The sequence below is a fragment of the Mycteria americana genome, chromosome 3 (assembly GCF_035582795.1).
Source record: "Mycteria americana isolate JAX WOST 10 ecotype Jacksonville Zoo and Gardens chromosome 3, USCA_MyAme_1.0, whole genome shotgun sequence".
Classification (NCBI taxonomy): Eukaryota; Metazoa; Chordata; class Aves; order Ciconiiformes; family Ciconiidae; genus Mycteria; species Mycteria americana.
This window is the reverse complement of record NC_134367.1, coordinates 40624034-40648546: the sequence shown is the minus strand read 5'-3', so window position 1 is coordinate 40648546 and position 24513 is coordinate 40624034. Positions and strand designations below refer to the sequence as shown.

At 39.0% G+C, this 24513-nt stretch overlaps 1 protein-coding gene across 3 annotated transcripts in view; it reads left to right on the top strand.

Moving 5' to 3' along the window:
* The window catches only part of SNX14 (sorting nexin 14), a 67643-nt gene that overhangs the window by 7523 nt on the left and 35607 nt on the right, over positions 1 to 24513 (top strand). The window contains exons 1-9 of one of the 3 annotated variants that reach the window (XM_075498309.1): positions 15 to 246; positions 364 to 484; positions 1321 to 1397; positions 1510 to 1588; positions 8776 to 8819; positions 14126 to 14213; positions 21374 to 21458; positions 23694 to 23850; positions 24137 to 24212. In XM_075498309.1, the coding sequence (XP_075354424.1) occupies positions 107 to 246; positions 364 to 484; positions 1321 to 1397; positions 1510 to 1588; positions 8776 to 8819; positions 14126 to 14213; positions 21374 to 21458; positions 23694 to 23850; positions 24137 to 24212 (867 nt within the window). In that variant the 5' untranslated portion in view covers positions 15 to 106. Of the gene's footprint in view, positions 1 to 14; positions 247 to 363; positions 485 to 1320; positions 1398 to 1509; positions 1589 to 8775; positions 8820 to 14125; positions 14214 to 21373; positions 21459 to 23693; positions 23851 to 24136; positions 24213 to 24513 lie in introns of those variants that run through there. The other 2 variants (XM_075498311.1, XM_075498310.1) reach the window with 2 other exon arrangements.

Below are 24513 nucleotides of genomic sequence, written 5' to 3'. Positions count from 1 at the left end.
CCGCCGTCACGTGCCCGCCGTCACGTGCCGCCGGGGCCGGAAGCGGCGCGGCTCGGCCTCCCCCTGCCCGGCTGCCGTGCCGGCCCCGCGCGGGGCAGCGGCGGCCATGGGCTGGGTGCGGGCGGCCGGGGAGCGGCTGCGGCAGCGGGCGCGGGGCGCCGAGGTGCTGCGGGAGACCTGCCGGCAGTACCCGCTCTTCTGCTGCCTCCTCCTGGGGCTGGGCGCCGCCACCGTCCTCCTCAACCGGTAACCCGGCCCGGCCGGGAGGGCTGAGGCGGGGCGGGGCGGGAGGAGCCGGGCCGGGCCCAGTGTAGCACTGGTACCTTGTCATGCAGTAATATTTCCTTCCTCTCTGCTTATAAGGTATCTTCACGTTTTAATGATCTTCTGGTCATTTGTGGCTGGTGTCGTCACCTTCTACTGTTCGCTGGGACCGGATTCCCTCTTGCCCAACGTTCTTTTTACAATAACGTACAAACCCAAGGTAAATATGCCTGTTAACATTTTTGTGCTTTCTTTAAATTTGGTAAGAATTTATATTGGCTAGCAATTCTTGTGTAATTCTAGCTGCTTCCAGAAATACTACGCATCAGTACAGCTCATATCCACCAAGCGGTAGATGTTTTGTAGCAAATATAGAATGATTACGACTTTGGATTCTTCATACGTTTCTGCATAGTCCCATCAAAACTACGTATGGCTGCAAAGCCACTTGTTGGGAGCGTTCGTGGATGTTATTTTCTGCTTCACCCATTTTTCACTTTTGGCATTTGAGTAGTTGAGAAATTATGTAGTTGTATTCTCTTTCATTGAGGCTTTTTCTTTTCTAAAGATGCTCTTCCTTTGGCAAGTCAGTGCTAAGTCTTCTTTGCTGATTGTAGTCAAACTTCTTTAAGTGGTACTGCATTTCAAAGGAGAAAAACATTCCCAAAGGAAATTGCTGTTTTCTAACTTAAAATGGTTTAATGTAGCGTTTCATAGGACTAAAAATGTTATAGTTACAATAGTGTAAGGCAAGTTTTGTAGAGAAACCAGCTGGTCTGTTATTAGACCAACTGATGTACAGGGAGAAGACTGGAGATATGAAAGGGTATCTATCTCCTCAAACTTAGTTTTAGTGGAAGTGATTTTTCTGTTCGATTCAGTTGTTTCTCATACCGTGCCTTGTTATCTTGTTTTCCTGCTGGGAGAACAACTTTGTCTTTATGCTGTTCGGTTCTCTGTAATTGTCTACTCTAAAAGGAAATTCATGAATGTATCAGTATATTAAGAAAGTCATCATTTTGAAGAATGTAAACTTGTCCAAATATCTTCTCTTAGCAGTTAGAATTGCCGGAGCTATTTCCCCACGGTCACAGTTGTGCTGTATGTGGCAAGGTCAAATGCAAGAGGCACAGGTAAATTAAATACGTGGCACCGGTAAGCTTAGTATTTCTTACGTTTTGCACGTAGCAGTAGGAAACTTTGAATTTAATATTGTTACATCAACTTTTCCCTGCTCTCCCACAGACCTACTTTGCTTCTGGAAAACTATCAGCCATGGCTGGATCTGAAAGTGCCTTCCAAGGTTGATGCATCACTCTCGGAGGTAATTGCTGCTTCACTTCTTTAGTACCTTGAAATTCAGCGAGTTTTTATTACGTATCTCTTGGACCTATTACTTCTGGTTTGGTAGATAGTTCAGAGGTACTTCCCACATATGTTAACTTCTTCCTGTAAAAGTCAAATCAAAAGAACATTTTTTGTTCTTTTGGAACAAAGGAGCAGAGAGGTGAGATGGCCTGCCTGTTAACACAGAGGTGACTGTTCCTGTAGTAGTGTGCCTAGAACATAGAAGAAACATCTAAATTGGGAAGTATATAGGAAAGAAAAGTTGTAATTGAACATGTCCGATTCTCAAAAAGTTAAGGATTTCAGCCTGCTTAGTTTGTTGAAGTGGAGGTTAAGAGATGGATCGCTCCAGCTACAAGATTGTTGTAATGAAAATGATAATATGATGGTAGCTATTTAAAATCATTACACAGAGCTGTAACAAAATCTGTCTAAAAAAGAAATTAGTGGATTTACTTAAAGAATAGCAGCATAAATACCTGGTTTTTAGTAAGACTGTAAATCAGGAATTTTGTTTTGTTCTTTTCTCTTTAAAAAGAGCTATCTGAAGAGCAATTTTCCTTTGGGTTTTTTTTTTTTTTCCTTGATTGGTAGTTGATGAAATATATTGGCAGCTAAATAGATACTCTTTTGTCCTTTTTTAAAGCTAGGAAAATACGTAAACACATATATAGCTTAACTCCATTTATTTAGAATTCCAACTTTGGAGTTCTGTAGTAGGAGAATGAACAATTGGCATGTCAGAAATGAGAATATTCTTGCGTGTCAGCTCTCGCAGTTAACAACATGGTGTATGAAGTTAAAGCTGCGTACGTTTGTGGTATAAGCTAATGCTTTAATTCAGCTCTGCGTGATGGTGTCCCAGACATGGCCCACAGCAAGGGTAGCAAAAGAATGAAACCCTTAAGGGAAGAGAGGGATGGAGAGTTGAGGAATGTTTTTTAAAAACCACAGATAACAACTTGTTGACTTCCTTTGGTTTAATGTAGTAACTTCCTGTGCAATTTCAGAAGCAAACATTTATTGTTTTAAAATTACTTAATCTATTAAATTTTTTTAATAAGTTTTGGCTCAAGTGTATTAAAATAACAATATTACTGAATATCATTTCAATAGGCTTATTTTTTTAAACCTCTTGTTTTAATAATAGAATGTGAAATAAATGCTTCTATGCATGTAATATTTTTAGAATTTTGGGTAGCAAATAGCTGTGACAGTTTACCAAAGGACGTGGTAAATGCTGAAGAACTGGAAATTTTCTTGTCTAGCTTAAATGGGAATTTAATGCTAAAAAAGTTCTTTGTAGTATGTTATTCATAAGAGATAGGAGTAGATACCATAGTTATCTTCTAAGACTGATCTTTAAGATATGTTGCTACACATTGGCATTTTGTATTTGGTTGCTCTTGCTGTAGTTCTGCCATTACCAAAGTGGTGTGGGCTTTTCTTTGCTGTTTCTTTTTACTTCAGTGGCATGTCCCTGGCCCTGCTTTATTTAGTAGTGTAGACACGGCTTTTGTATATCTATGCCGTGTTCCTCATTTCTTTCTTTTTCTTTGGGTGCTTAAACAGAGGGAAGTGCCAGACCCAAGCTCTGTACCTTCCTGGGGCAGTGAGCCAGGGCAATCATCTTTGATGGACCCAAACAGGCAGTCTGTTTGAGCCACCATTTTCACTTGTGTAGGATACTATTTGGAATGAGAAATCTCATTGCATTGTTCCCCATTGCAACTCTTCTGTACTGGTTAAAAGGGTAGCAGGGGTTCTGCCCACACCATCTTGCTCTTGATCATCTGCTCTGGGGATGCAGCATGTAATGCGTGCCTGGAATTGGATAGCCTGCGTAGGGTTGGAAGGAGAGACTGCTCTTATTTGCTTTTGTGGGTTAATCATACATTAGAGGGAAGCTGATGCAGTGAGAACTGAATTAAGATTAATGAGATTCCAAAGGAATGTGGAGTGCAGCCTGCTTCTGAAAAGGAGATTCTTCAAATACTTGGAATAATTCTGGGATTTTTTAATTCTGGATTAGTTTTTCTAGTTCTTCCTTTGCAGGTTGAAGAATTTTGGCAACGTTCACATTTCCAAATGTTTCCAATTTGAATCAGTTGTATAGTCTTTAAGCTTGTGTTTTCAAGTGCTAACAGAATTATTTAATACACACTTGAATCAGAAGAAATCCAAGTTTTTCTCACAAGTACGGATTTTTCTCTCTTGGATTGTGATGACAGTTCGTCTCACTTCGCAAATTCTTAATCTTTTACAGCCTTGTTTTGGTTATCTAGCTTCTGTACTTGGTTTAGAACAGTAAGAAAAACCTGTGCTTGGACTTTCCTGCCCCCTTCATTTATGTTTATTATTATAGTTGAACTCTAAACTGCCTCAGCCATGCATCTATCAATATTTGATAGTTTGTGCTGTATCCTGTGCAAAAATAGTGCAGTGACCTAAGTATAATTTTGTTTCCAGTTTCTAATCCCTTGTGCTTTATGTTAGTTTCCCCAATGTTTTCTTTCTTGTTGAATTAGGATGTGATATTTGTTGGTCAATTTTATGTTGGATATAATTTCAGGTGTTACAGATTGTATAAAGGAGAATTTAATTCTATTATTCAGTTAATGAACTCGGCTCTTTCCTTACAATCTTATTTTTGCTATGTGAGGCGTGGTTGCAAGTCAAATCTGCGGAAAGGTGCTCAGCTACTCTTGATCAACATTGTGAAAGAAATGCCTTAGTGGATCAAGGTGCTGTCTGTTGATCTCACAATTTTTTCTCTAATTCTTAAGTTCTCAGGTTCTTGACTTGATTATGGGACCGGCATCTTCTCTTCTCTTCTCTTCTCTTCTCTTCTCTTCTCTTCTCTTCTCTTCTCTTCTCTTCTCTTCTCTTCTCTTCTCTTCTCTTCTCTTCTCTTCTCTTCTCTTCTCTTCTCTTCTCTTCTCTTCTCTTCTCTTCTCTTCTCTTCTCTTCTCTAAAAGCGAGGAATGGACAAATGCATGACAAAAAAATCAGTTACTGTCTGAATTGTCTGAACTCTCATATAGCAACACAGTGGCCTGCATGCTTTCTTATTGGGAATTGCTTGTTCTACCCTCAGGAAGCAGTCTCAGCTATCTAGTTGTACAGTCTTTTAAGGCTTTTCAAATTGTTCTTGTGGTTTACTTATCAAATCCTTGCTCCTTTCTAATCTAATTCAACCTGGTAGTTCTGACCTGCTGCTGAATCGTTCATCCCTCAGCTCTACAGTTCTTCCTTCTGACAACATGGGTCCGTTCTGTGGCAGTCCACAGAAAGCTTGTCTCAGCAGCAATAGACTGACTAGCTTGCAGTGTTGCAGTGCATGCTAGAAAATAATTTCTCTTTGTTTTTTCTTCAGCTGCTGCTTATATTGCTACCTGCTGTATTTGGTTTTACACTTGTAATCTCTTCCCAGTTCAAAACTCTTCACACATAGTAGAACCAGTCATTTTGCAAAGTGCTTGAAAAATATGTAGGCTTTAAATGAAATGACTCATCATTTGTATTTCAAACCAGAGAATAATACTTTACAGAAAAGGAAATTGCTTATCATTAGCTGTCATTCTTTGAGATGTCCTATCTATTCTGTTGGCATGTGTGCGTAGTGTGAGCAATTGAGCTTGAATAATATTGTTGGTGTTGCTGGAATGGAAGTGGGTACACATGTCCTGCTTTCCTAGTGCTTTATGAAAGTGCAGTGGATGATGTGACAGGTTTTTTTCTGAGTTACAGAATCACACTGATATAGTCTGGAGGGCTCATAGGGTTCATGGGAAAACTGCACGGACTGTACGCGTTGAACTCCAGTTACTTGCAGTCAATTGCTTATTATTCCTTGTGTGCTTGTATTTTGCAGTATGGATGATTTCACATGGTAGTTGTCTCTTAGCTTCAGTACAGCGGTTTGGTGCAGTGGAGCATCATACGTAACTGCCTCTGCCATGCCATGTGTTTAGTAAATGTGCAAATAGGGACTGCTTTCTGTGTGTCCAGGATCAAGGCATTTTTTATTAAGGCCATACAGAGAACTTTAGTTCTACTAGAATGTGTCTTGACTTCTGATATCAGGACCAATGATATGTGGACTTCAAGTGTATTTTGAGTTAGTTGTCTGTCTCTGTGCATACTGCCTCTAGGCCTTTGGCTGGTGGGTTTATCTGCATGGCATTGTCCCATGGAAGCGTTACCATAAAGCCCTTACTTACAGTGTGGCTGTGGAAGCAGGAGATAACAAGAGAAACACTGGCAAGTCTGTGAAATGCTTCAAGTGGAAGTCAGTTACTACAAACATGGGATGAATCTCAAGGAGACCTTACCCAGTGTGGGATGGGTCATCAGGTCTTGCGTCTTTCCTTCTTTCCTTGCTGATTTAATAACCACAGGAAGATGATTCTCAGAACCATGCATATTTTGCTTATCTAGCAGTAAGAACGAGATCTCTCACTGTTGGAAACAATTCTTCTAGTGGCTTTAGAAGCCTCTGGACTGCAGGAGAAGAGAGTGCCACTAAGTTAAGTTAGCAGCTGATGAACTGAAATTGCAGTGGCATGTGCCTGATGGACAGGCTTTCAGTTCTAAAGTAGTAGTCATGGATACAGGAAGCTCTTACAAGAGGAGTGCATTGTACTCCCTTTGAGTACGCTGTCTTGTGCTTGAAGGCTGTCCAAGCGCACTTTCCACGCCGAGCAGAAGATGGTCTGCTGTCGTTGCTGTTGACGGGGATGCACATAGCAAAAGTGGAGGAAGAAAGAAAAGGGATCCTTTAACAGATAGATGCACAGTATGGATTTTTCTGCAGGCCTTTGCTTTTGAAAGACACTTCTTTGAAAGAGTCTGCGGTTTGAGCCCTGAAAGAGGTTTATTTTGTTAGAAACTCTGTATGAACAAAAGTAATGTTGCAATACCTGTGAAACTGATATTTCTATGGAGTAAATTGGTGGTTTATATGCTGGCAGTGCTATGGAAGGCATCAGGGAAATTGTTTTGAGTAGTCTGATCTATTGCTCTTAAGGCTAATAGTCTGTGTTTGCTGACTGGAGCTGAATGTGATCTCCCTCCTGTTGTCTGAAGATTAACTTCCAAAGAAGATTCTCTGGGATTTCTTGATCTCTTCTGGCCTGGGAAGTAAAGCATCTGTTGTCATCTCCCCCCACCCTTCCACCCCGCACTTAATGGAAATACAAGATTTGGGGGTGGGGGGTAGGGAGGCAACATTTAGCTTACCCATCCATCATCAACACACAATCATATTACAATTTTAAGATCTATTACTGCTATAGCACTTGGGGGTAGGAGGAAAGATGTCAATGACTGTGGTCCACAACACAGATATCTAAAGCTATCCCAAACTGGAAAACATCCCTACAGAGAGAGGGTGAAGGAACAAAATGTCTCCTTCACCCTTAAAAACAAAGGGAGGAAAATCACTGAAATGGAACAATTGCAAAAGGGAGAGTATTTAATAAAGTTTGAGTAGGCGATATTCTTAGTAGTGAAGACAGAAAAAGAGTATTAATCAACTGCTCGAGTCTGAAGAATTGAGAGGAATTAAAAAGGCTGTGATGTGCATTTTACTGAGCATGCTTTTATATTCATGAGTAGAGCAGAGGCATGTAGTGCCCTAAAGATAGTGTAAATTTAGCAAGTCTTGAATTCTCGCAGTGCACACAGTGTGAATGAGTGCAGCAGCAAATCTTGTAAGAGGAGTAATACTCTTATAAATGACACTTGTATATCAGCTGTTACATTCAGCTTTCCTTTCAAATAGATTTTACATTTTTCTTTGAACACAGGGACTTCTGTTGCAAAACCTTTCCTTCTATAGAATACAGCACAGCAGCCTCACGTAGCAACACACATATTCTCTCTTACTACCCTGATCAGCATTGATGCTGCTAAGCACAAACTGATCTCTAAAGCAGTGATTCCAACTGACGGATAGGCTGCAACAGGAGAAGGTAATGTGGAGTATATCTTAGGGTTATAGTGAAGGAGGAGAAATCTCAAGCAAATTTCATCATTCCTTCTCCTTCCTCATGTTTCCTTTTCTTGGCACTATCTTACGTTTCCCGTCCCCTTCAGAAGTTTTCTTTTTGCTAATCATGGTGCAAGGACTGTAGCAGTTACTTGAAACTTTCGTGTAAGTGTAAGGAGAGGTGCCCACGCTGCAGTCAGGCTAGCAGTGCACCTTGTGTATGTGGTGGTGGCAGTCCATTGATTGAACAGGTCAACAGTCTGTTGATTGAAGCCCTGTCTCCCTCCCTGCTCTGACGTTGAAAGCCAAGCAGAACCAGGGTGTGCCTATGACATGGCTTCAACAGCACTGGTTCTTCCTGATTAACCCAGGTTTTCTAGCATGGAAAAGGCAACCATGGGCTTGGCCTGTGAGGAACAGGTTTGATGGAAAGGGTGGAAAAGATTCTCTTACAGAGATCCATGTAGGTGAGATATACAGGGGCTAGGAACAGGAGAGAGAAGGCCATGAGTATACATGTAGGGCAAAGACTTTGGGAAGTGCTCTGGTTGGGGCTTCGGGAGATGGCTGGCTTTGCTGAAAGCTGCGGTGCAGGATGTGGAGAAAGGAGAATGGCTTTCCTAGGCATTGCTTTTTAGGATTCTTCTTTTGCATTCTTTGTGAGTGGTGAGCATACAGGATCAACTGTCCCACTTGGAAGGTGAGGGAGAGTTAGAAAAGGTGGAGGTTTGGATGAAAAGGGATGGAGGTGTATATCAGTGTAGGATGGGTGGCTGTGTCTGTGGGAGACTCCACACTACATCAGAAAAGAACAGGGACAGACCGGAAAAATTAGGCAAAGGCTGTTTGAGGTAGGATTACATTTTTCATAGCATTTGCCTAACGGTGGCCACGGCACTGTGCTTCATGTTGTCGATAGTCCTAGTGGCAGCCGTTTCACGTTGATATATGATGAAAAGATCACTTTGTTGCTATTTGCCCAAAGTACTGATTATTATGCAAAATGTTCGATCTCACAATAGGATCGCAATGTACACATTTGTACGTTAAAGTTTTATGATGTATGAATTATGTTCTATGAGTTTTGGAATGTGTTTGTGTTTTTAACTCTTCTAACAAGGATTTATGGTAAACTGGTTTTTTTGTAACATGGTTGTCTTTGTTCTTCACAGGTGCTCGAGTTGGTGCTGGAAAACTTTATTTATCCATGGTACAGGTATGAGCTTTACCTAAAAGTTACTATTCTCAAATATCATAAATACCTGTCAAACTGTATAAGAAATAGTAATCTGAAAATAAACATGTCTGTTTCTTTAGTAAAATATAAAGCATACTTTTAAGTGCTCCAGTTTCATCATTTGATTGTCTCTTAGGAGAGTAGAACAGATCTTTAATAATTTAGGCATGTTAGAGGTGGTTCTGAAATTTGTATTTTATCTTAAAAACACTTTTAGATTTTTCATTTTTATATGTTAATTTTCTAGTAACTCTTCCTTGGAAGTACATGTGGTTTGATTAAAACCTGTGTAAAAACTCAAAACCCCCCAGAAATTTATTCCTAGATTAGAAGCATACTGATCTTTCATATTGCTTTAAAAAAAAAAAGAATACAATTCTTAAAAACCAAAAATTCCACTTTTAATTAATATAGAAAAGGTGTTTTGAATACATGTTGTGGCCACCTTCTTGCAGAACATCTGTTGATTTTCTGAGTTTTAAGGCTGTGAGTGGTTATGCTGAGCTGAATAGAGTACTACTGTGTAAATAACTTTAAAATAGTGTATAAAGAAAAGACTACGGCTAATTTTTTTTTTTGCCTTGTACCTTTATATATTAATTAGTGCTTCAGAGTATTTTGTAAGAAGATACTGAAAATATTTTTAATTGATTATGCTGCCATCAGCGTGTTAAAACAAAATTGTGCCTTAATTCTGAATTTGACTTTTTCATTGAATGGAAAGGTTCAGTTTTGTGCTAAAAGAAATTTATACTTTTTCTCTTTTAGTCTATGCTTGGTTTTTTTCTGTCTCTTTGGCATCTAAAATTTTCTGGGTAGACTTCTTTGTCTGATTGGTTTTTAATTGTGGCCAATATCTGCATGTCTCGCATCTGTCTTTCTGTGATTAATACACTGAAGTATAAAACTTAACTGCTTATGCAAACAGCAGAGGGAGCTTTAGCACCGTGTATTGTGAACGAACAAGTTGGAAAACTCAAGGTTTTTAACTTTCAAATACAGAAAACTAGAGCATGTTCCGTTGAGCTGTTTGATAAAGTAACAAATGTAAGGGAACCATCTTCTGTATTTCATAATTTGAAATTAGATAGGATTTTTTGGCTGGTGGAAGGTGTCTTTGGTGTCTTTGTTTTGGACTGACAAGGAAACTTGGATTCTGCATATTGCTTACACCTCTGACACCCAAGACGATGGAAGTCTGGAATACATCATATGGTGGGGATAGTAATATGCATTGCTAGAAGTGCAGTGCAAAATATACTTGGTATGGAGCCAGCCAGCCTAGGTTCTGCTACATCTTGCCCTCTGGTGAGCTGTATAGATGTTCCTGCACTGTCTTTAGTTTTACATGGCTGCACCTCCGGATTTTGAACTAGCTCCATAAATTCATACTATGCTTATCAGACCTAATAAGCTTTCCATGAACCTGAAATACTGGGAGTTCACTGAGCTGTAGTGCAATGGTATCTGAGTAACTCTTCAGGAAACAACTTGGTCCTGAAAGGCTTACTGGTTTCAGCTTAACAGTGGTGATGTCAGATCTGGTTCATTCCCTCTAGACATTCAGGTGTTTCTGTGCTTTCCTGTATTTCTAGCAACAGTTGTGCAGGGAGGCCTGAACTGTGTCTGCGTGCAGCTGTTTGAGGTCTGTCTCGTAGAGCATGTTAGTTCTGACTTTTCCTACTTAGGTGTACCCTCACTGTTTGTATAGCTCAGCTCACCCTGGAGAAAGTACTCTTGCATTCACGAAATGTTTTTTCTGAGCTAACAAACCTCACTGACTCTGGATAATTCTTCACAGAGCCAAATCAGAAGCTTTTGCATGCAGACTATCCTTATTTAGCAGTGTGGGTAACCACCAGCAGGCAATTCAGACTTGCCAGACTAGGTTAGTAAAACAGTTTGCTGCTTTCCCTTGCAGAAAAGTCTGGGCGTAATTTCTTATGCTAGCTGCCCCTCTTTCAAGGGAATGGAATTTGTGCAGAAGCTACCTCTCTCTCTCTCTCTTTTTTTTTTTTTTTTTTTTTTTTTTTAAATTGTATTGTGTTTTTTGTGCCCTGTCTGCTGATGCTGCCTTGCAGCACCTTGCATACTCTGGACATTAGAGAGGTTAACATGATTTACCTCACTCAGAAGCTTGGGCAGTGTAACTCTTACCAGAAATGTATGTTGCAAGATAAAATCACAGATTTATTGTTCAGGAAATAAAGTGCTATAAGCAGGGAAAAGCTGTGTTTTATGTTTGTTCCATTAATAAACTGTGTAAGAATTTGTAATGTTTTATTAGCAGGTTAAAATTTAGAGGCAGACATCCCTAAACTTGCATCAGTTTAGGGGAATGAAGATTAGTACTTAAAATCCAATGAACTCTATTGATATAGGTAGTTATACCTATGTGCAATTTTTGTATGGTATTTTTCAAAGTATTTATACTGGTTATCTTTAAATATTTGTGTGTTAAGAATTTTTTCAACTATATGAGAAGAATAGAGCATAGTTGTAAGTAATCCAAGTTTGCAGAGCTACAAAACACTGGTCTGAGTCTATTGCTTATGCTGCATGCTGTACAATAAAACTGTATATCTTGCTTATATCAACCTAATTTCAAATAGAAGAGTTTAAAGTTTGAATGAGTCACTGTGCTTACTGAATTTTTTTGGTCATTGATGCTACTGCAACTCCAGTTTTCTTAGATTAGAATCCAGTAATTACTACATTTTTGTAATGCATTACTATGAAAACATTTTTCTTTGATAGTGACTAAAACCAATGTTTTCACACATGGAGCTGCTTCTATTTTAAATGCAAGTAATGCAAGAAAAAATCAGGATTTTTGTTGAGTTACAAACCATAGCTTTACAGTTTTATTAGCTTGCAACTTATTTTCTTCATCTATTTGATAGGAGTTGGCCAAACTTTGTAAGAATAATTGACACACAGGGAAAAAAAAAAAAACACTTCGGTATTTGTATATGGTTTTCATTTATCAGTAGATCCTGTAAGACTTTGCATGCAATAGCAGTTGGGTGTATCTCTTTTGAGACACTGGACTAGGCAACTGTTTACAATTAACAGAGGTAGCCTTTTTCTTTTAGTAAATCTTTCCATTATACTGACAGTTGTGTGTTTAAGTTTTTCCTCAAATTCTGGAAAAAGGCAGCCAATTTTTGAAATGTTTCCAAGTGAGTTATTTGGACCTTCCACTGTGTCACTAGAGATTTGAGATTTCACAGGTTCTTGATGTTTTTTTCACCATTCTTCAGTCTGCTGGTGATTAAAAAAATGTCTTTGCAAACCTATGGTGTGTTATGAAAGTACGTGGCACAAAGTCACGTCCAAGTAGAATTAGCCAAGATACTTGGTTATCCAAGTGTCAGTAAAATAACTTCTTGGTCCAAATTACTTTATGTATCTTGTTGTCTGTCAAATACTAGTAATAGTCATACAATTTGTTTGCTAATCCCTTGGCTTCCTTTGACAGTGTGGGTGTTTGCTAGCCATATTGCTTCCAAAATGTCAGCTGCTGATCTTAAAACAAACCAAACCTTCCCCTACAGTATCCTTATTTGCGTATGATTAGCTGTTGGAGGATGGTCGTATTCCTTATGCCAAGCGCTTTCTTTGAGGTGCTTTTTCATGCAATTAGTTGCATACTTTGACCATCAGGTCACCAGTATCTGTACCTAGCAGTTCATCTTCAACATGCATTTGAATGCTATATAACCCAGGCTAACGTTGCTTTAAAAAATCGGATGCTGAATAATGTAAAATGATGTTATAGGCATAAAATTTTTATTTTTCAAATGTACTGTTGTTGCTTGTACTGTTTGTTTTTTTTTTTTAATGCAAGTAATGTTTGCATTTACTACATATGCAAACTCATTTATTACTGAAAACTGTGATGGCTTTTACATATGGTCATTAGCTAAACCCAGATGTAACTTTCTTTGTGTCATTACTCAGCTATATAATGCAGTTTTACCAATATCTTTAATATCTACTGTAACCGATATCTACTGTAATGTCCATATATGCTTAAATGCTTGTAGATTTTTATTCTTTCTGTTGCATTTTGTGGAATGCTGTTATCATGGTCTCTCTTTCCACTCAGTTTAGTTGCAGTTTCTACATCTAAGACTTAGTTTATTTCCCATTTTCATTCAGATTCCCAAAACAGACATGGAATTAGGTATTTTTCTTTCTGAATCAACTTGAAGTATTTTTACCATTATTTTTCACTGAACGTCCTTTATTGCAGCAGATGGAAACTGGCAAGCCAGATAATGAGTTTAGATGATATTTTGACATAGTGATTTGGGAATCTGTTTAAATTCTTCTTTATTTCTTTGTTTCCAAGTGGAAACCACCTTAAATAATTTAAATTCTGTTCCAAGGGGCTCTAGATTGAGGTTCTTGTTTTGTTTTCTTTGTAATTGATGGTTTCACGTTTCATGCTACATCAAAAGTAGATCAACTTTTCAAAAAATAAGTTCTGTCATTTGTTGGTTTCCTGTGCTATGCTTTCTTTCCCCTTCTAGGAAATGGCAGTCTCTGTTTAGACCAGAAATAGGCTCAATTTTATATTTAAAAAAGAGAATATTACTGTATTAAATGGCATCTAAGTTTTAGAACTTGTTGAAACAATACCAATGAAAGTTTTCTATTGGAAGAGGCTGAGCTGAAATACAAGGGATGTACCTATTTCATTAAAAGCTACATGAGAAACTACCAATTTTATAATAAAACTTAAACAAAAGAGGTTAAAGCCAGATTTGTACTAAAACAGAAGAAAATTATTTGAAATCTTTGCGTATAGAAGGTCTTGTAGTATGCAATATGGAAAATCCAATTTTGACTAGCTTAACTGGGGTATGTGCTTGCAGTACTCTTATTCCAAAGGGTTTGTTCATATTAATTCAGTTTCACTTCATGCCACTGAACTAGGAAACATTCACATATGTGGAAACTAAGTTAGATTTTACTCAGTCAAAATCATACAGACAGTATATTAGAGCAGGAATTAGTATGTAATTCCAATTTACTGACATAGTTCTTGAGCTATTGTTGTGTGCACAAACATAGTGGAAATGCTGTGTATTTTACTAGAAGAGAAGACTGCTTAATCTGCCCACACTTGGTAGCTTTCATTTCAACTAATACCAGTTGAAGTGTCACAGGTGAATGTTCTTATTCCAGCTTTTAGTAGTGCCAAATGTATTGTGGTTGGATTAATATAAATGTATTTTATTCTGTTTCCTTACATGACATGCTTTACAACACTGCAGAAATATTACTGATGATGAATCCTCAGTGGATGAACTGAGAGGCACGCTGCGTTTTTTTGCATCTGTATTAGTTCGGAGAATCCACAAGGTAAGGTGACTTAAAGGTATTAACGTTGTTTTTCCATCAGAAATAACATACCCATCTGTAGCGAGTTCTTTAATTTTTTTTTTAAATGGTGATTTCAAAGTCAGTCTTACAGAGAGTATAGGCAGTTTCCATCTAAATTTCTTCTTTGCGTTATCTGTTCCCTCCTTCTGGAGATTATCCCATTCCTGGTTATAAACCATCTTTGAAGATTCATTGTTGGAAGTGTTCAATGTCAGGTTGGACACGGCTTTGAGCAACCTGATCTAGTGAAAGATGTCCCTGCCCATGGCAGGGGGTTGGCTAAACGATCTTTGAAGGTCCCTTGCAACCCAAACCATTTTGTGGTTCTATGATTCTTGCAAATGGATTTATTTTTTACACCAGTGCAAGGCATTATTAAAACCTTGGGATGATCTTTTAGCTGTCTTTTAGTGACTTAATCCAAGTGGAAACAATTTTGAGAATTATTGAAAAAGAACTTTTAGAAAATGGTTAGCAGTGTACCTCTCATAGCTTCTGCTTGCTTGACTTCTTTAAATGCAGATAAGGTCCTTACACTGTCTATAAAGAATAGACTGTCATTAAGTGAATAGCTTACTATAAGAATTAAAACAGGTATGGATCTTATATTAACATAGTTCTTAAACATCCTGAAGACTAAAGATTCACGTTTTTTTATTTGCTGTGTTTAATATATTAGCACATATACTCTGTTTTCTGGTAAAGTGCTTCAAGCCTGTTTTAGAGAAACTGCTTCTAAATTTCTGGCTGTTCTAAGCAGGAAGAGTTGCTAACTCAGTTTCCAGATTTACTCAGTGCTGGCCCCTCTGTTGGAGCAACTACCATAAATGTGTGTCGTCTTTTCCCCTCAGTAACAGCAATATTTCCAGAGTTACAAGTTGTACATGTACTCTGTCACGACTGATTAACGGCTTGATTCTGTCCTTGTTATGTATCAAATCCAAATGACTTTCTTGTTTACTCTAACTCAAGCATGTTGCTTTTTAAAGTGAACACGGGGGAAGATTAGGAAATGTCTGTGTAGTGCAGACATTATATGGAAGTGTGAAAGTGGAGTAAATCTTTCAAAGTGAAAATCTAGAGCAAGGTCTTAAAATTTAATTTGGAGTTGTAATACATGGAGGTATTAGTTGCACTGTTCGTAGATCCATTGTTGATTTGGAAAATGATGATGTTTCCTCTATTGATCATGTAATAAGGTATTAATCATGTTATCTCAGATCAGCTCTAGCATCTTTAAGTAGAGTATTAATTTACCATATCTGCCTCTGACGGTAATGAAGTAAATGTAATATATTCAATCCTATGTATCTGGGTGGACAATATGTGCAACAAAAACTCAAGACGTGTACAAGTATTAAGCACTGTCAGAGGAACTATAAAATAAAGGCCATCACAGAAATGCATTTCTCTTTACAAATGTTTAGATTTATTTGTATCTGTCCTACAGAATAATGTAATTTATTTTGTCTCTGTGTGTGAAGTGGTACGGATATCTTAAGCAAGAAGATACTCATAGTAACTTTGTGTTTTGGAACAAAATTGGAACCTGGCATGCTCAGTCATGCAGGGGAGCATGGTGTCTCATGCTGTGCTGTTTCTTTCAGCTCATACTTTTTTTTCTTGCTGAACGAGTGTTTCTGTGTGTGCACACACCCACATACAGATTCAGACAGCCTGAACTAATAGCTGTGATGCATATACTACTGAAAATGTGCGTTGAAATCAGAGTTGATATGCAAGTTGCAAATAAAATACCAACTTTTTGGCATTTTAGGAATCCTAGTTTAAAGCTTCAGTAATCAGCTGAAAAGGGTTATGACAGAATGTTTTATAGCCTTTCAGCTTTGATATAGTGTCCTTTATAACCTCATTTGAGGATGAATTCATCACTGATTGCAAAATAAAGTAGTCTTATACCTTTGCCAACCAGCTGTGCTTTGATTTTGATTTATTATTAAATGGTTGAAAGCAACAGTTCTAGCTAACAGAGATAAAATTCTTAAATTCAGGAACTACTATGTGTAAGTGTCCTGGTTTCAGCCAGGATAGAGTTCATTTTCTTCCTAGTAGCTGGTACAGTGCTGTGTTTTGGATTTAGGATGAGAATAATGTTGATAACACACTGGTGTTTTAGTTGTTGCTAAGTAGTGCTTATACTAGTCAAGGACTTCTCAGCTTCCCATGCTCTGCCAGCAAGAAACTGGGAGGGGGCACAGCCAGGACAGCTGACTTAAACTGGCCAAATGGCTATTCCATACCATATGATGTCATGCTCAGTATAGAAACTGGGGGGAGCTGGCCAGGGGGCAGTGGTCGCTGTTCGGGGATGGGCTGGGCTTTGGTCAGTGGGTGGTGAGCGGTTGCATCACTTTTGTTTGTTTGTTTTCTTTGGGTTTTGTTCTTCTCTCTCTCTCTCTCTCATTGTTTTCCTTTTCATTACAATTTTTTATTATTATTTTTTTTTATTTTCAATTATTAAACTGTTCTTATCCCAACCCATGAGTTTTCTTACTTTCGCTGTTCTGATTCTCTCCCCCATCCCACCGGGAGGGAGGCTGAGCGAGCGGCTGTGTGGTGCTTGGTTGCCAACTGGGGCTAAACCACGACAGTCCTTTTTGGCACCCAACGTGGGACCCAAAGGGTTTGAGATAATAACAGATTAACCAGAGCGTATTAAGGAATTTAGATCTGTTAACAGTTGCGGGTCACAATATTGATTCATCTGTTCTTAGTATTAGTTTACCTGATCTGTGCCATGCTCATGTTTTTGCTGTACATGTTAAAGGTCAGTGTTGGTTTTTGCAGTTTGCTGTGTTCTGCAGTGATTAGTGATGTTTTGCCTGGGAGATTTGTTATTAAAACACTGTCCTTGAGCTTAAAACACTGTCCTTGAACATCCTTGGGTAGTTAAGATACTTCTATTAGTATTTCTTGGGAATATTGTTTCGGTTTTGTCTAAGGTTAATAAGCAATTTAAGAATATCATCCAGAGATCTGCCCCAAGTCTGGATAGTTATGAGTGGCAGGGTGTGTGAGATAGCATGGGCAAATGCCTAGGACAGTGGGCACCTCCAGTGTTTTGAAACTTCACCCCTGAACAAGTGCAAAAGCCTGAAAAATTAGTAGAATATTTGGAAAAAGAGGTATTGGCAGCATGCAAAGGGGTTTGAGCTGCTTCAGAAGTGGTTGGTACTGAAGCACAGCTCCTTCTGGCAGCCTGGCTGGGTGGATGGGCTGGATGTTCAAAGGGAGGGTCCCGTCTACACATCATGCAACTGATGCTACGTGGAGTAAGTGGGTTGCACTGATCACACAACGGGCTTGAATAGGAAACCCCAATCGCCCAGGGATCTTGGAAGTAATTATGGATTGGCCAGAAGGCAAAGGCTTTGGAATATTGCCAGAGGAGGAGGTGATGCATGCTGAGGAGGGCCCACTGTATAATAAACTGCCAGAAAATGAGAAGCAATGCGCCCTGTTCACTGATGGGTCCTGTCATATTGTGGGAAAGCATCGGAGATTGAAAGCTGCTGTATGGCGTCCTATACGACAAGTTGTAGAAACTGCTGAAGGAGAAGGTGAATTGAGCCAATTTGCAGAAGTAAAGGCCATCCAGCTGGCTTTAGACATGGATGGTGGCAAATGCCCTGTGGGGGTGATTACAGCAATGGAAGCAGAGCAACTGGCAGTGTAGAGGCAAACCCATCTGGGCTGCTGCATTGTGGCAAGATATTGCTGCCCAGGTAGAGAACCTGGTTGTAAAAGTACGTTGCGTAGATGCTCATGTACCCAAGAGCCGGGCCACTGAAGAACAGCAAAACAACCAGCAGGTGGATCAGGCTGCTAAGATTGAAGTGGCTCAGGTGGATCTGGACTGGCAAAATAAGGGTGAATTATTTATAGCTTGGTGGGCCCATGACACCTCAGGCTGTCAAGGAAGAGATGCAACATATAGATGGGCTCATGATTGAGGAGTGGAGTTGACCATGGACACTATTGCACAGGTTATCCATGAATGTGAAACACGCACTGCAATTAAACAAGCCAACCAGTTAAAGCCTCTGTGGTACGGAGGATGATGGCTGAAATATAAATATGGGGAGGCCTGGCAGACTGATTATATCACACTCCCACAAACCCACCAAGGCAAGCGCCATGTGCTCACCATGGTGGAGGCAACCACCGGATGACTGGAAACATATCCTGTGCCCCATGCCACCGCCCAGAACACGATCCTAGGCCTTGACAAGCAAGTCATATGGCGACCTGGCACCCCAGAGAGAACCGAGTCAGACAATGGGACTCATTTCCAAAACAACCTCATAGACGCCTGGGCCAAAGAGCATGGCATTGAGTGGGTATATCACATCACCTGTCATGCACCAGCCTCCGGGAACATCGAATGATACAATGGACTGTTAAAGACTATACTGCGAGCAATGGGTGGTGGGACATTCAAACATTGGGATACACATTTAGCAAAGGCCACCTAGTTAGTCAACACTAGGGGATCTGTCAATCGAGCTGGCCCTGCCTAGTCAAAACTTTTACGTACTGTGGAGGGGGATAACGTCCCTGTAGTGCACATAAAAAATATGCTGGGGAAGAGGCTGGTTTAGCTGAGGCTAAACCACGACAATAAGAAAAAACCAGGCTGTTATTTTTACTTTTTTAAGGTTATATATTTTATATTTTTTTGCCAAAGAATCTTCTACTTTTGAATACAACTGTTGTGGTTTAACCCCAGCTGGCAACTAAGCCCCACACAGCTGCTTGCTCACTCTATCCCTGGTGCGATGGGGGAGAGAATCAGAAGGGTAAAAGTGAGAAAACTCGTGGGTTCAGATAAGAACAGTTGAATAGGTAAAGCAAAAGCCACACATGCAAGCAAAGCAAACAAGGAATCCATTCGCTATTTCCCATGGTCAGGCAGGTGTTCAGCCATCTCCAGGAAAGCAGGGCTCCATCACGCCTAACGGTTACTTGGGAAGACAAACGCCATCACTCCGAACATCCCCCCTTCCTTCTTCTTCCCCAGCTTTATATGCTGAGCATGATGTCATATGGTATGGAATAGCCCTTTGGCCAGCTGGGGTCAGCTGTCCCAGCCATGTCCCCTCCCAGCTTCTGCACCTGGCAGAGCATGGGAAGCTGAAAAGTCCTTGATTTAGTATAAGCACTACTTAGCAACAACTAAACCATCTCTGTATTATCAACACTGTTTTCAGCACAAATCCAAAACATAGCCCCAAAACAGCTACTATGAAGAAAATTAACTCTATCCCAGCCAAAACCAGCACAAAGACTTAAAATTACAAATCACTTCAGTGAAAATAATTCCTTTGTTTTCTGTTTAAGGCTGCCTAGGTGGATTTTTTGAGGCGTGGTTGTTGAACAAAGTAATAAGCACTTCAGGCCAGTCAGCTCTTAAGTGTATGCTGAAATACTTCTCTCTCTTTCTCTCACACCTAGATTTTCCTTGTCGTGGCTGTTTCTGGGTTGGTTATAGGTTTTGAAGGGAAAGTGAGGGGGTTCCCTTTGTATGGTGTGGTGTAGATAGCCCTGCATCTGCTTGAAATTTTTGTCAAAAGTCAATAGTGTCTGCTGTGGTGTCAATAACAATTTGCTTGCTGTGCTCTTTGACTTACCTCTGCAGGAATAAACACTCCCCTATCCCTATGTTCCACAGGAAACTCTTGATTTATTGAAATTACTGTTGAAATGTGAGTCCCAAAGGACAAGGTTTTCCATGGATGAGCAGAAGCTCCTACTTGCTTAAATAAGAGTTGACCTTAATTTAGTTAGTTACTTTTAGGCAATTCTAGTCAATTGTACTAGCTTGTCTGGGCTGGCCAGGTCAGGTCATAGCTGTGCACTTCAAGTATGACAGGGGAGTGTGCAGGGATATATGCTGTTCTCCTTGTAGGAATGAATAAAAAAACCAACTTTCCTCTCAGCTCTGGCCTTTGCAATTGCACTGTCTCTTTCCTTGTCTGGCAAGAAGAACTTACATGCTTCTGTTTCATTACTTAAGATCTTTATTTGACTTAGTATTGAGGAGCGACAAGCTCCATTAGGAACAAAAACAAGTCTTGAATTTTGAACATTTGCAACTGCATGTTTCCGCTTCTCTGAGATGTCTTTTGCTCTTGCTTAAAATAAAGGGCAAGCGAAGTGTAAATCAGTTTCTAGATAAGTTTCTGTGGAAACTACTGCAGCTGACAAAGAAGAATCCCTTGAAACTGTACAGGCTGGGGACTGACTGGCTGTGGAGAGAAGCTCTGCTGCAAAGGACCTAGCCCCATGGTAGACAGTAAGCTGAGTATGAGCCAGCAGTGTGTACTTGGTAGCAAAGAAGGCCAACAGTATTCTGGGCTGTATTAACAGGAGCAGAGCCAATCGATCAAGGAAAATTATTATCTGCCTTTACTTGTTGCTCTTTAGATGGCAGCTAGGATACTGCATCCAGTTTGGGGCTCCTCATTACAAAAGAGATGTTAACAGAGTGGAGCAAGCTCAACTAAGGGGCCACCAAGATGGTTGGGGCTGGAGCATTTAACCTGTGAGCAGGATTACATGATATTGTTGTTGGCACTGACTGTTATCTTCCCTCAGTAACTCAAATTTGCTTTTGGTTCTGCCATCACCAGAGCTGGAACGTTTTTTTTTGCATATACATAGAGCGGAGGCTTTCGCTTTGCTTTTAGTCCTTGTGCACACGATTGTGGAGGGTTAAGGTACACAAGCACTAGAAGCAGCACGTAGTTAACTTGCTTTTGTTGGTGGTCAAATCTTCATGTAGAACTAGTTGTCATATACTGTGACTTGGAAATCCAGCTGTATTACTATGATTATTGCAATGGAAGAATCATAATGGGAACAAGCTGACAATAAATGTGTTAACAGTATTGTTTATGGTATTTAGTTCTACGTGATGTTGTATGTATGCTTTGCCCAGAAGAACGAGCATACTGTCAGTTCACCTAGCGAATTCATGGGTTGTTTCTTAAGGGTTCATTTTATGGTTAGAATGGGGACATACAAGCAAATTAATATGTTTGATAGTTGTTGTCTGTAATAAATTTGGGGGATAAAACCTAGAACAATTCTGTTTTTATTTTAAAACTATTCTTTAGGTGGATATTCCAACTGTGGTAACAAAGAAAATGCTCAAGGCAGCAATGAAACACATCGAAGTGATAGCCAAGGCCAGGCAGAAAGGTAAAGACTTAATACATTGCCAGTTTCAAAGGGCAAGTATAAATGTTTCTTTTTGCATGTGTGTTATTATATTTGCTAAATCTTTTCATCCTCACTGCCTTTTCTTTAAAAAAAAAAAAAAAAGTGACCTTTTGCTTTTTTCTTCTGGAGGTTGCAAAGACAAATAGGGAAAAAGTTACAGTACAGATAATCTCTCAGTTTTGCTTTTCATTTCCCCACATTGAAAATACTAAACTTCTTTCTCTATATGGTAAACAGGAATGTGGTTTTTGTCTATTCTGAGCAATCAAGATCATTTAGCAATGCTTCTTGAAGTTTTTCCTCTGTATTCCAGATGAGCAGTTATAAAAGAAAGGATTTGCATGTCTGTGCACTGTGCTGTAACTGTAACTCTTACAGCTAGAATGATTTTACATCTGCACACTAACATGAGCAGTTAGTGGAGTTGTTCAATATGTTGAAAAGTTAGTTTTATGTTTATAAGCCATGGAGAGATTTTGAGCAGTAGCATATTTAATTATTATCCAAATAAAAATATTTTCACAAGCCTAATGCAAAAATTACATTAAAACTGCGCATTGAAGGAATATTTGGAAAATAGAACACTTGCTGTTGGAAAATAGTTATCTTTATTTTTTTCACTGGGTGTGTTCCACAAAGCTGTATCTACTAAATGTGGTTTCATACAACTTTTAGGCATAGATGTTTACTTTCACTGGAGTCATTAACTTTTCTCCCTTCCCTCAAAATATCTGCTTGATATCCATAAATATATGCCACTGGTCTTGCGAGTAGTGGGTAATGAATAACGAGACATAGTGAGATCATGTTAGATGTCTTTCATGGCACAACAACAATTTCAAGATACTAGATTATCTTGCAGTGCTGTTTATGCAAAACTTCATATTTCCTTTGACTTCTACTAAGGAGTTGGAAACACTTTCCTTTAGCAGCAAAGAACTGTATTTTAAATGTACGGCATTGGAAATATAGCCATTTTCTTCAGTGTTTTAAAGGCAAAGACTTGTTCCCTAAGGGAAGATATGTGAAGTAGCAGCTGAAAATGACTTTTGTTAGTGCTTTCTAGTAAGTGTTGCTAAACCAGCCACCGTAATACATGATTCAGAGGCAGCTTTCAGGCCTTGCTTTGGTTGCTAGTTGAGCCTAGCCTTTTCTGTTTGTTTGTTTTCTAAATCCTTTTTCAGATGATTGCTTTAGGGGACATTTCCTTTTTTCCTACTGTTCTTACCCTTACATATGTTAGTAATTCCTCACTATTTGCACAGACACCTCCATGATTCATTACTTGTCCTTGCTAGAGAGTGCGTGCCTCCTCTCTGCTTTTAGTGACACCAACTAGGCAGATTTATCAGGCAATATACATGTCTGCATCCCCCATATCAGCTGATAGCACTCATAGTTCTTGGTTGTGAAGGACAAGCTAGCAGGCTTCTGTACTAAATTCAGTATGCTGGAAACAAGCTTTAACCTTCTAGGTAACAGGTATGTATTAGGTATGAGGCTGTGCTGGATTGCTAGTGCAGCTAGGTGTGATTTATTACTGCTCAGTTCTTGCCTCTGAAGTGATTTGAAGGAATATAATATTGTTGCTTCTAATTAATATGTATAGTTTTTAATCTGATAAAGCAGGTATTCTTTCAACTCCAGACAGCTACTTATAAGAGGCAGCGCTCTTGCAGATCCCCATGCTGGTTTTGGTTTGGTTTATGCTGTGTTTAAAATATATGTTCCTTCACATTTGTTTCTAAATGTTCTAAGCAGGAAACAGATATAACAAGATTGAATAAAAGTTTAAGTTTATGTTGATTTCAAATTGTGTTGTAGGCAAGTCAATAAGTAGAAGCCCAATAAATGGGAGACCATGAAGGAGGTCAGGAAAAAAAGCAAGTAGAGGCAGACTTTGGGCAATGCAGTTTTTTAGAAGAATCAAGATGTTGAGTTCTTCAGTAATTATAAATGAGGAAACATTCTGGAAACCATGCAAACCACAATTGTTTGTTGAAGGAATTCTTATTTCAATGAGGTTTTCTTTTTACATAGCTAGGCTTCAAAGTCTAAGCCAAGGTTCTTTTGTAAAGTTTCAACATTGTATCCCCTTGGCAGTTGTATATGTACTAAAAGTATTAAATTTTTAGCTCAAATGAAAAGCAATTGCCTCTTATTTCACAATAAGAAAAAGCTGAAACAACTTGTAATACTGTTTTTTACTTTCAGTAAAAAATGCAGAATTTTTACAGCAAGCTGCTTTAGAAGAATATGGACCAGAACTCCATGTTGCTTTGAGAAGCCGAAGAGATGAACTTCACTACTTAAGAAAACTTACTGAACTTCTTTTTCCTTATATTTTGCCCCCAAAGTCAACAGAGTGCAGGTATAGAAATTACTTAGAATTGTATTCTTTAAAGTATCTGCATACTGTGTAGTACAATAATTTTGGGGAATGAAAGAATGAATTCCAAAGTCATCCTCCTCATCCCTCCATCTTATCCCTTTGCTTATGAGTTTTTTGACTGGTTGTAAAAATATTCTAGCACGCTTAAGGTATTATTAAATACTAAAATATTTCCCAGTAAAATATAATGGCATTGGAAACTTCACTTAGAAAATTATGTAACCTAGTATTGGTTCTGTGGTTCTTTTATTTTTTTCCTTTTCAGATCCCTGGCTCTTCTGATAAGAGAGATTCTGCCTGGTTCTGTTTTCCTTCCCTCAATGGATTTCTTAGCTGATCCTGTAAGACTTTGGACCACAGGAATAATCTTAATTTATTCAGTATTACTGTTTTCCTACTAAGTATGTTGTGGTAAAGCAAATGATGCACAGTGACTGACTTGCTGTGCATTTTGACTGGGTAAAAGAAAAAGAAATCTTGTGGCCAGTGTTTTTGTTTCTTCATTAAGCACGCAAACCAGTTATAACTGACTGAACTGACTAAAATACAGTATTTGCATGATCTCTTAAGAATGTATTTTTAATGAAGGACTACAATTCCTGTCAAATGGGACAATGCTGTGCTAGTATAAGCACCTTCAAA